The 13572-nt window shown below is 34.1% G+C and overlaps 1 protein-coding gene across 1 annotated transcript; it reads right to left on the bottom strand.

The window, feature by feature from the left end:
* Positions 1–1646: 1646 nt before the first annotated feature.
* Positions 1647–5638, bottom strand: LOC109341382 (SUMO-conjugating enzyme SCE1). The gene is made up of 5 exons (XM_019579283.1): positions 5407–5638; positions 5206–5289; positions 3428–3580; positions 3209–3322; positions 1647–1971 (listed from the first exon to the last, which is right to left on the bottom strand). Exons 1-5 carry the CDS (start codon positions 5470–5472, stop codon positions 1909–1911), a joined length of 480 nt encoding a protein of 159 aa, XP_019434828.1. The 5' UTR covers positions 5473–5638; the 3' UTR covers positions 1647–1908.
* Positions 5639–13572: the final 7934 nt, after the last annotated feature.

Here is a 13572-nt window from a genome sequence, read left to right as displayed (position 1 = left end):
CTACATACTAAAAACATACAACTTATCAGCTATGCTTATGGTTGTTAAAACTCAAAGATGCATCAACAATTGCTGTTACAAGATCAAAGCTGATATTAGGAGTAGTTGTAACAAAATCAGCACTATTGTACTATCTTATCAGCTTCCTTTAAAATTGAATCTTCTGCCATATCTGCGCTGACTTTGGGGTTTTGACTAAACGGGAATTTCTGTTATCAAATAGAGGTTCAAGGAAGAAGGTGAAAATCATAGGAATCTTTGGGGAATAGACCTTGATGAATAAGGGTTAGGAATAGTTTTTTATCTTTGGGGAATAGACCTTGATGGATAAGGGTTAGGAATAGTTTTTTATAAATAAAAATGTATGATAAGAATAAATATTATTGATGGATCCATGCCTCCAAATGAGTTTGTTGTATTGAAGAACATATCAGTTTCAAAATGCTAAATCCACTACCCAAACCAATCAATCATGTTGTGTCATTCATTAAATAAGTCATCACGTTTCAAAAGACTATATCCACTATCCAAACCAACCAATTTTGTCCTTCTTTAACTAACTCATATGATCTAAACCAAAAATTTACCATTTGATATAGGTGTTCACGTCCAAATTCGATCAAAATAAAACTGCAAATTGATTTTAAAATGGAAACTGATCCGACTAGTATTTTTTGAAACATTTAGGGTTAATTGGGAGTTGGATTTTGAAGGGAAAGGAAACACTTGAGAGCCATGAAATACACTTGTGAGATGGCTCCCAAGCCTCTCATTCCCTTCATTCCCCTCCAAAATCCAACTCCCAAACTAATTAAGGAAAAAGAGATTTAGATTTGGGATTCATTTATAAACCCTACTAGATTCATTAGACTGAAGACATTAAAATCTAGTAACTTGTGATATTATACAATCTTCAATTTTTAACCAAACAATATAGTATGTCCCTAGTGTCAACTTATACTTTATATCCTCTATAATTCAACTTATACTTTATATCCTCTATAATTCAACTTATACAAAGGTCATGTACTTCTAAAGTCTGTCTTTACACCCTAGATTCTCATTTGAGTCCTCTTTTGATTCCAACTAGAGCCATATCATCCACAAAAAATATGCATTGGGACATCAATTCTTGAACCTCATCCAAAACTAATTTAAACAAATATGAGCTGAATCTTGACTTCTCTTAAACCTCATCTTTTTATGACCTTAAATTGATGACCTTTGTTGTAAATAATTGATTATTTTTTTATATTATCATGCTATATTTCATTTTGGTATATAAAATTAAACTGAACCACAAATACACTAACCGAATCAATCATGATTATATAATCCAAATTAGCCATGTTAGCATTCTCCATGTTTGGCTAAAAAGATGAGATGCTCATATTACCCAGACATGCTACTGAGCATTTCACAACATACAGGATGAAAAACTGGTATATTTCAGGAACGCACTAGTCAATTCATCCCCTCCCCCTTTCAGATATAAGAAAGTCTATCTGACACAGTAATAATTTATGCTGCCATGGCACATGAACAACTGTTCAATGACACAAATAGAGGTCTATCTTTGATTTCCAGAAAGGAAACAAAGAATCCACAAACAAAAGCGGTCATATAATTCATCAGTCATCACATTAAAATAGTCAATTCATATTTAGAAATATAGCAGCAAATATAAAGGCACAAAATGCATTGCCAACAAGTATGCATTAGTTGACTTTCACATTGTTTATATATTAACACTTCATCCAAATATGAGAATAAGTATAAATAGTTTAAAACCATGGTATCTGCATATCATCGCAGTAAACATTGACAGACTCCTTCAAGTTTTAGCATGGAGAGAGACATAGCAAACAACATCTATCATAGTACTTAATAAATTGAGCTAAAATAGCACTAGAGAATAGCTGGGTATTGCTTTGCCTGCTGCCGGACCCTTCGCTTATACTCCACTGCATCCTGCAAAATATATTATGATATAAATACACAATTTTGATGTTAAGAAGTTAATATCTCTACCTACCTACTAACAAAAAGGGTCCCCCTAAAATGTTATATATACACACACAACAACAATTAAGCATTTATCCCGCTACTTGGGGTCAACTACATGCATCGAACAACACCATAATGCTCTATCATAAACCAGGTTCATTGACAACATTAATTAAGTCTTTCATAACCATTTCATCTATGGTTTTCCTTAGTGTCCTCAATTCCTCTAGGAATTGGACTAGTCTCCATTTGATCTACTCTCTTTATAGGGCTTCTACCGGTCTCCCGAATAGGCTCACACATGTCCAAACCACTGAGGCGTGATTCTACCATATTTTCTAAAATAGGAGCTACTCCAACTTTCTCCTTAATGTATTCATTTCTAGTCTTATCTTGTCTAGTGTGTTCACTCATCCAAAGCAACACTCTCATTCAAGACCAATGTAAAAAAGTATGGGCTCAATGTTAACTCTTGGTGTAGTCCTAAATAGGAAAATCTTTTGAGACTTTGTCTTGTGTTCTAACTCCAATCTTGACCTCATCATATATATCCTGGATTGCTTGAATATAGGCAACTCGAACACCTTTATTCTCTAGAGCTTTCCACAACACCTCTTTTTTAGGCACCTTATCATATGCATTTTCCATATCAATGAAAACCATGTGGAAGCCACTTTGGCTCTTTCTAGATTTTTCCACCAATCGTCATAGCAAGTATATAACCTTCATGGTCGACCTCCCCAGCATAAAACCAAATTAACTTTCAATGATATACTCTCTCATTGCTTTATAGTATGACTTATGAGCTTAGTCTCACTATAGTTTACACAATTTTGTACGTCGCCCTTATTCCTATAAATAGGGATTAAGATGCTTCCCCTTCCCTCGTCTAATATCTTAGACCTCATGATCTCATCAAACAATTGTGAGTCATCTATTGCCCTGCTCTCCTAAAACCGTTTAGGCCTTAATAGGTATATTATCTTGTCCAACCGCTTTGTCATTATTCATTCTTTCAAAGTTATATATATATATATAGTTATATATTAAAACAGGCCAGCAATCCTAAGAACTTTGGAAAATATATTAGTAATATTACTGTTTCACCATAATTTGCCTTCATTATATTAAGTCAAACAAACATTGTTTGAAGTTGAAGTTAATATATATGAAGAAATGCTGAATTGTTTAGGTTAAGTACCTGGATGAATAGATGATAGCCTTCTGTCTGAGCAGGATCAGCAGGATTTGGCTGGTCAAGCAAATCTTGGATGCCAACAAGAATTTGTTTCACTGTTATGGCTGGTCTCCAGCCCTAAATTTAATAATGATTCCATAAATTTGTTTGCTCAACAAGTAAAATCAAACCAAAAAAGATAGTGTCAGACAGTCCAGAAATTATCAAGACAGATTTACTTACACTATCCTCATTAAGAATAGACAAGCAGACAGTTCCGGATGGGTAGACATTAGGGTGGAAAAAACCTTGTGGGAATTTGCACTTTGGAGGCTTGCTCGGGTAGTCTTCACTGAAGTGCAGTGTAAGTGGGAAGAAGCCACCCTCCCAATCAGTCTGAAGCAAATGACAAGCAAAATTAATATGAAGTGTAAATAAAAGCCTCACTATTCAATAAGCTGCTTTACTCATTTGCAAATAAATTAAAGGTATGTAGTCAGAATAATATATAACTCATTCACAAAAGGCCTTCAAGAATTAAATATCCGCCTAATTTCTACAACCTTGCATATGTCACATGCACATGAACAAAAAAACAGTTATTACTGCACAACTATAAGACCCGCACAATTGGGCCGTAGGTGATTTAAGCATGTGTGGATTATTTCGGGTGTTATATGTGAAATAAATGAGCCACTAAAGATTAAGAGGAAAATTTACCACACAACCATAAAACCCGCAATGTTATATGATATTGAATGTTGGGCAGTAAAATATCAACAAGAGAATAAAGTCGATTAGCAAGAATGAAAATCTTGTACTTGATGAATGGACACATTAGATAATATAGGATTAGGAATGAATGCATTAAGAAGAAAGTTGGGGCAACTCATATCATAGAAAAGATTGTACAATCGAGCCGAAGGTGGTTTAAGTATGTATGAAGAAAATCGTTAGAAGACCCAGCAAGGCAGAGGAAGGCTAAGAAAACCCATAGGTAAGACAATAAGAAAAGATTTAGATATCAATGCTTTATCAATGAAATCATTCAATCAATGTAACCGACCTCACCTGGTGATCATTTAACTAGTTTTAATGATCACCTTTTGGAGATGACCAATGATTATCATTATGAATTATGGCAGCATGTTTCCCACTCTTGATTATGTGATGCAATAAAATACAAGGTGTGATCTCTAGGTTATGTGATACAGAATAGGATTAGAATTGCAAATGACTTAATTACACGGTTTCATTTGATTTTCTACCCTGACATACATGATTTATTTAGCATTTTGCAGGTCAGGCATCTTCACTAGTTCACCGCATTAAATCTGTAATGAATGCTTCGCTTAGCACTTTAGCTTGCCCCAATCCCATCAAATTCATAAGCTCCTTTTATAGTAAGGTCTGTTTGCAAGTTAGTTTTTATATTTACATTTTAACTTCAATTGATCCAATGTAGTCAAAGGCGTTAGAAGGCACTGAGGTGAGCAGCCAGGATGAGTCAGCACCTCTGAAAAATAGTACACGACCCTACAGCAAAAGGCATGCCTCTGCTGACTTAGGCACAACCCTTGGATGATTGCAAAAGACAGCAAAAAAAAAAAACACACCATCCAACTCGCGGAGACGCTAACGATGTAAAATAACCAGAATGTTTTAAACAAAAACTAGGTAACAGTTTTTGGACTCTTAATTCTTGGCGTCTTCATTAATTAGTTAACATGTCAAATTACTGCAAAAATAATAAATTTACTTATTTCATTCCTAGCGAGGGATTTGCTAATTGCAGCCTCTCTATTCATGATGATAAACCTAAAAAACCCCAAGCCACACCCAATTGACCCACTTTTTTCTTCTCAAAATATCCTATTATCTCATTTTTCAACATTAAAAGATAAGTGCCAATTAAAAAACAACCACGCATAATCAAAAGCAAAAAGAGGTCAAGTAAAATTAGAAAATTTAAGAAATTGAATTAATATTCAGAATCAGTAAGCACTTAGAATAGAAATTACCCCAGCTTTTCCAGGAATTGTGCAATGCCAGACCATCAAATTCACAGTACCATCAGGCAGAGTCTCAGGCTTCGCAACAAAACCCTAAATCACATAAAACAAACAAAATTACAATCAAATCAGAAAAAAAGGTAAACGAAACGAAACGTTTTTTATTAAAAAAAGGAACAAGAATAAGGAATGAAAGTTTAGTGTATGGACATGAGGATGGTTCTTCCGCCATGATTTGCGTTCCTCAGTGAGGCGTCCACGAGCAATACCAGCCATGTTTCTCTCTCTTTCTCTTCCGAATCACCAACTCACTCTTTGTACCTCTCGTTTGTGGCTCCGATTCAACTCAGTGCCGAATCGTTTTGGGGTTTCAGAGTTTCTATATGTGTAAGAGAAGGTTCTTCTATTCTATGAAATAGTGTTTATATATTGTGCTATGAAACGTACGGTCCTGATTCAACCATCATGGGCCCATAGTATATAGGGTTGTTGTTTTTGTTTTAATTTAAAATTTCATTACAACTTTTTTCTGTTTTGATTTTGGAACCTCGCGTGAGAATCACGCCGCCGTAGCCCTGACGCCTTTTACGTGTTCAATGCCAGTTTCTTTTTCATTATTTCAAAAAACAAAAAATTAGTAATATATTGTTTTAGTAAATTTTCATACTAATCATCTCATCTGTAAAAAAAAAAAAAAAAAAATTGATATAAACATTTGTTATACTTACTTTTATTCATATAAACATTTGTTGATAAAAGATCCACTTATATCTAAATTAAGTTATACTTACTTTTATTCATTCATTTTTTTAAATCCAAAGATTTAAAGAATGAGTTAGATGAGTTTTAACTTTCACTCTACGATATGTTGGACTTAACAAATTAATATATAAGACTGTCTATAATTAATGTAACTTAATTTGGATATTAACATATATCTTCTTTTATAAGTTAATTATTAATAAAAAATATCATTTTATGACAGTGTTATTCTTTTAATGATGTAGGAGAGATTGAAGGAGAATATTTCATTTTGGTATAATATATATGCATTATCAATGTCAAAATTTATATACAATCAACATATTATTTATTATTTATTTATATTTTTTTTGAAGGATAAATGATGATAAAGCATCAAATATATATATCGTCAATTCATAATTCATTTTCATTCAAAAAAAGATTGTTAGCTATTTCTCAAAAGCTAAAAGTGATGTGATATGCCAAAAAAACAAAGATGTACCAAAAGAAAAAGCCAAAAATGATGTAACCAGTAACCACCGACCATGCTTGCATTTTCCTATTATACTCACTTATATTAATACAATTGAAATACCTAATGTGGTAAACCAAAGTTTATATCTATATTTCTATATATATTTATCCACCATATATAAAGTCAAAACATAATATAAGTATTTAATAGTATAATTTCTCTTTACCTATTTTGCCCTCCTATACCAAAAATATTAATAGAAGTTATATACACCAAAAATATTAAACCACCAATACAATGTAACTTTTAATAATATCAAAATTCATTTTCATATTTTTCTATTATATAAATTGTAATATCATATACACTTAATACAAAAATGTGATATAATTCTCTAAAATAAAATATATAAAAGTTAAATATTCATTATTAAAAAATAAGAATATAAATTGATAGACACAAATGTCTATCAACAAACTAATATATTATAATAAAATAACCTTTTGGCATGATGGATTAGGCCAGGATCAATTATGAGGAAGATAAAAGTCAATCGAAACCCGCAAGGACATATAATGAAGAACCTAAAAATTATTCAATGCAATTACTTCTCATGCGCTAGTTTCTCTCAAAGAATTTTAATTATGAGAAAAGGATGTAAATATTAAGAGTGAAATTTTTATATTTTTATTTTATTATTCATCATCCAGATTTAATCATTATTGATTTCAAAATAAAAGTAATATAAGTGAATATTATTGTCTTTAATTTTTCAGACATCACCAATGAAATTTGGAGACAATCTCTCACATTTTTTTGGAGAGTTTAAACATTTTATTATTTTAATTAATGTATCAACTAGATGATCACATGTTTATATGATGTCAACTTGCAACAAGGAGATTGTGAGTTTGCTTGCTCAACTTATTTAAATAATATCTTAATAATGTTTATGGTATATCTATTGATATTAGGACAAAGCGGTTTCACAGTTGACTAAACTTGAAAATAGCTTTAGTTAGTAATTTTAATCGAATGAAGGTTGAATCACTTTGAATCGGAGAAATTGTGATTCGGCCCTAATAAACCTGATTGAACCAGAATAACCCGGGAAGTGAACCGGACAGTTCATTTAAAATTTTAAAAAAAATAGAACACTACTCTAATGTTTTGTTCAACTCCAGTCCAAAAGAAGATAGAAAGATATTATTTAAATATAGTTATTAATAAAATAAAATTTTGTATTTATATATAACTATATATTTATAGATAAAAATGATAAATTATATATGAAATCAGTCCGTCTGACCGAAAAGTTTAATGTTTGAACCAATTAAACTTAATATGAGATCTCTTCCAATTTAATGTACAGCTCGAGTTTCACAATATTAGATATTACTACTTAGGTTGTACAATAAGTTGAAGCACTAGTGTGACATACATAACAAGATATAACAAAAATAAGAGCTTAAATCCTTCCAAGGTTTTAAGAGTTGTCTACAAAACCACGTCTTATATTTATTTATCTTTCTATCTATTATCATTAGTTTATATGTGCGAAATAGACAATTTTTGGAAGTGCATAAAAATTGGACAAAAAATTGTCGGGGTATGCAGTAGAACCATAAAAGAAAATCAAGAGTGTACTTAGTCAGTGAGAGTGCAATGTATAGGATAATATAACAATAACAAAAACTAATAGATAACAAAAGTAATCGAGTACATTCACAACATTGGTAACTAACTACTACATTAGTAATCCAATAAATTCAATAATAATAAGATACCTTCCAGTTATTTGGGGTAATGAGTAATGATTCTCTCCATTAATGAAGAGACAATACTACACAATAACATACAAAATGTCACATATAATAACATTTTTATCCCATTGTTTACTATGAAATCACATTTTTATCACTCAAAATATGATTAAAAACAACTATTTGTCTTTCCATTAATGGAGAGGATCCTTGTTCACCTTCCAAATGGTAAAATTGTAAAAATGTGATTAGATTATATAGGAACATTGTATAAGTGTTATATTTATGTACTATTATAGCAAAGAATTAATACATTCACTATTATCTGTGTTACTCTTTTTTGGTTTTTTGAAGAATGAATGTTATTAAACATAAACGATGGATAATATAATAATACTGTATAATATACATATACTACTAGTGTTTGATTGCCAAAGATATTTCATCATCTTTTGGTAAGAAGAACTAATTTCTATCAAGATGTGTGAATATCTCTCCCAATAAGTATCGCTCCAAAAAATAGAATACATAAGATAAGATTAGAAATTTTATTTGACTTCAATGACCTAATTACAATTTTTTAAGTTTGGAGTCCTATTTGAACATTCCCAATTTTTCATCCAACTAATAAAACTACTCCCAACCTTAAATTATATTGTTATTTTTTTAAAAAGTTGATAAATTAATTTAAAAATATACTGTGCAACCAATAAACTATTTCGTCCAATCTTTTTAAACGTTTTGGATAGTTTTCACAAAAATTATGAAGGTGAAAGCCTCTATTAATTTGTAAAAGTTATATAAAGTGATTTTCATAAAAGAAATTATGAGGATTTATTATTGTTCCACCCCAGTCAACCGATTATCCCATGTTGATCGGTCTAGTCTTATTTAGGTACCTCGCCTTAGGCCGAACATGCTAGCCTAGCTCTCGGACCACTGCCCCGACATCTCGCCTGATAAGCTGTCAACAACATTTTACTATGCCGCCTGCAAATTCCACCTAATCTCCTGCCAATACGACAAGGATAGCCCTGCGATACAGCTGCTAGACTCGCTACAAGCTACAAACTACAAGTCAACTATGCACATAGTATTTCTCTGACAAATCCGCCTGACACAGATAAAGTAGTCCCCGACAGGCCCAGATGGTCGACCACGTCGATAGTGCTCGCCGATAATTGCATCATCCATCATACCACTATAAATAGGGGAATTTCCCCACAAGGAACTATTCATTATTCTATACTATTGCTATTGCTTGTTAACTTTAGCTCTTATTACCTCTCATCATTGACTTGATCGTCGGATAACCTTTTCAGGTAACTCTACCAGCGGGTCCAAGCTCAACTCAGACATCTCCTAGAAGACTTCTAGTTTGGCTTCCCTGCCCAGTCTACTAGACTTATATCCACTAAAGAACATTGGCGTCGTTTGTGACTTACCTACACCATGGTAACCACCTGAAACCAAGCAAACCCCCTCAACCAAGCAAACCCCCTCAACCAAATAGAACCTCCACCAATCAACATACCCCCTCCCCCAACCATAACACCTTCCCCCAACCTTGAATCATAGAGACAACGCTCCCATCAAGCTAGTCGAACTCATGACACCACCCCATAACCACCATACCACACCCAACCAACCAACAACTCCTCCAGATACTAGTGTGGCAAGAAAATTTAATCTAGCAGCAAGCCTCAATGTTGGAAGAACTTCGCCAATCCAGGATGAAGTTGAGTTACAAACCACCATGACCGGTCGTCGAAACACATGGCGCCGAGTCCGTTGGAGAAACCTGCCGAACTCGCAAACAAACCACCCTACACACTAAAAATACCTGCCCATCTGACCATAGGTTCTGCGGAGCCAAACATCCCTTCAGTACGATGGTACTACCGATCCTCAAGATCACCTTGACTTCTTTGAAGCATCTATGCTCTTCCATGGAGCATCAGATCCCATCACATTCGAGCTTGTCCTCTTACGTTGAAACGTACTACTATATAGTGGTTTACACGCCTAGCAAAAAACAGCATAGACCAATGTTCTACCTTGGCAGACAAGTTCAATGCTTGGTTCACGACTAGTAAAACACAACCCCTGTCATCCCCTACCTTGGTCGGTATTCAACAAGGGCAACATGAGTCCGCCCGTGCATATATGGACAAGTTTAATGATGAGACAATGAGAGTCCACACCTTGAGTCCCGATGTGGCAATGCACCTACTAGTTATAGGCTTGCGAACATGCCTTTTTAAAATGGACCTGAGCAAGGACAATATCAACAACATGGAAGACCTCCACACTAGAGCTCAACAATATATCAACTTGGAGGAAATCCCAAACATCCAACCATCCACCTACCACCATACATACAACCCCTCACGGGAAGCCAAAAGGTCATGTTCTAACGACTGCCCAAACCACGACCCACCCAGACCACCAAAACGACCCAAATACACATTTTATACTCCCCTCATTGCCAGTCGGTCTAGAATTTTACAAAAAGTAATGGTCACCCACCTAGTACAACTCCCTAAACCCAATCAAACTAAAAGGTGGGACCACAAGATTGGTCTAAATACTGCGAGTTTCATAAGATGTTCGGCCACATGACTGATGATTGCACTCAGCTGTAGCACACCATTGAAGACCTGATTCAGGATCGCCACCTTTAAAGCTTCATTACAGTCCAACAAAGGCAGTCACTTCCAACTCGTAAACCTAGGCCCCAAGGAGACGTCCCCCCCCCCTCAAATTTCAACAGGGATGCCATCCGAATAGAGACCGAACAAATACATATGGACTTGACAACCACAAGTTGAGGAGCTCGGTTGACATTAACACCATTTCTAGGAGATTTGCCACATGAGACACTTCCAGGTCTACCCAGAAAAGGTATGTTTGGGAGGTCATGCAAGTGGTCACAACAGTAGGGTAGCCCCTATCTCCTTTGACGATCGTGATTTTGAAGGTGTCGTTCGAGGTCATGATGATCCCTTGGTTATAACTAAAAAATGAACAACAAAAAGGTCGTCAAACTCATTGTTAACCAGGGAAGTTCACTAGATATCATGTTTTCAGATTTGTTCGAAAAGATGAAGCTTCAAACCTGAGACTTACTACCATATGATGGGTAATTGGTAGGGTTCATCGGTGAAGGTATAACTCCATGAGGCTATATGGAAGTTTGGTTAACCGTTAGCGATAAAGGGAGATCAACATAGTGCCCAAAGCTCTTATCATATGAGCCTCTGCACTAGTAGGACACCAGAAAGAAGACCACCACCAACAAAAAAAGGCAAAGGGCACACATGGTGGAGCTCGATGCCTGGGCTGATGAAGTAGATTTCCTCCCACAACTAGAAGTGGGAAAGATCTCCTTGTAGCTCGAGCCATCAGACACTAATTTGGTCTACATGGACAACACACTGCCTTAAATCCAAAAACTAATTTGTCATCGATTAACGACTAACCTGGGGCGAAGTCGGTATCCCATAAAAGAAGAAAGATGGGGGCTGAAAGAAAAGAAGAAGTCTCCTATAAAACAACAGAGCTCTTGCAGACAAGGTTCATTTGGGAGATTACCTACACCACTTGGTTGGAAAATATGGTGTTAGTAAAGAAGCTATTTGGAAAGTGGTGGGTCTACTCAGAGGACCCCCGCTCCCTAACATCGATAATCCCGTGGATAATTCATCGGGTTATCAATATTTGTCCTTCGCGAATGCATACTTGGGCTATAACCAAATCTCTATGTATCCATCAAACCAAGAGAAGACAACTTTCATAAATGACTAAGCGATCTATTGTTACACTGTTATGCCGTTCGGCCTAAAGAATGTAGGGGCGACCTGCCAACACATGATGAATAAGGTGTTCGAGGGTCGAATTGGCCAACACTTGGAGTTTTACATGGATGACATGATTGCCAAGAGCCTCCTTCAAGAAGATCATGTCTCTATCCTCTAAGACATTTCCTACAACTCAGCAGATACAACATGAGACTCAATCCGGAGAAATACATATTCAGGGTAGAGGCCGGAAAATTCCCCTGATTCCTACTAACTAGCCGAGGAATATAAATCAACCCCGCCAAATGTCAGGCCCTCATTGACATGAGAAACCCTCGGTGACCTCCCTATTGACAAGAAGGATCAGCAAAGGTTCCTACATTGTTGTTCCTGGTACACTCTAACTCAAGGGTCACTCTTCTCATACTCTTATAACAATGGATTCCCAGTAGTTGGAGGCTCCCTTCTCGCACCAACACTTAAGATATGGTTAATAGTAAAGTTAACTTATTTTAATAAAAAAAGTATTAAGAGACATGTATACATAGTTTTGAAAATATTATATGATGAGCATGTGAGGGCTCAATATGTAACACCTTCGTTGGCAAAGTTTTATGACTCAGGGGAAAAACTTGTGTGGGAGATATTATACCAAGGTTTGAGAATAAGATTCCAAGCATTTTGGCCATTAGAGTTGTTGTTATTGAAGGCAACAAGTCAGGAATTTTGGTAATTGAGGTATTTTTATTATATTAGCTCTTATATTTTTTGCTCACAAAAAATCATGTCTATATTTTATCCTTACCAAAAATCATGCCTATAATTGATGCTCACTAAAAATCATGTTTATATTTTCTGCCCACCAAAAAGCATGTCTTATTTTCTTCACACAACTTAGAGTTCATTTTTGGTATTTAGTATAAGATAATGGATAAGATAAAATATAATGATAGAGAAATAAGATATCATGTGAATATAACAAGTTATTATTTTATCCAATATTTTATGTGAACTAGATATATGCGAATTATATATTAGATAGCTAGAAACTATTAGGTGTAGTGCACATATATTTTTTAAATTAGGAAAATATATAATAAATTAAGTTAAATAAAAATTGTTTAAAAGAATATATATTAAACTATGTTAAAAATATATATTGAAATATAAACAATATTAATAGAATGTCGACATAGTAGAATATACTATCTTTAACTTAATTTAAATTAATTGCTATAATTATGTTAAATGATTATATTTATTTAATTAAAATCAATCTGTTAGTGATACTTACATTGTATTTGTGAATACAGACCATTTAGGTTTCATTCCCGTTCCATTTTAATGAGATTCTAGTATTAGTGGGTCCAGTTTTGGTTTCTTCAAGTCACTCAAATTTGGAATTAGATGATTATTCAAAGTTTAAAAAAAAAATCAAATTATGAATTATTTTGAATTGCGGATTAATTATGATAATTGAATGTAAAAGATAATCTTTAGTGCATCCTTGGGGCTGGCCCTATATATTGTTTATATTAAACTATTTTAAACAATAACATTCACTAGATGAGGTCAAAGATTATTTTAAACAGTT

The sequence above is a fragment of the Lupinus angustifolius genome, unplaced genomic scaffold (genome assembly GCF_001865875.1).
Source record: "Lupinus angustifolius cultivar Tanjil unplaced genomic scaffold, LupAngTanjil_v1.0 Scaffold_451, whole genome shotgun sequence".
Taxonomy (NCBI): domain Eukaryota; kingdom Viridiplantae; phylum Streptophyta; class Magnoliopsida; order Fabales; family Fabaceae; genus Lupinus; species Lupinus angustifolius.
This window is presented reverse-complemented; position numbering and strand designations above follow the sequence as displayed.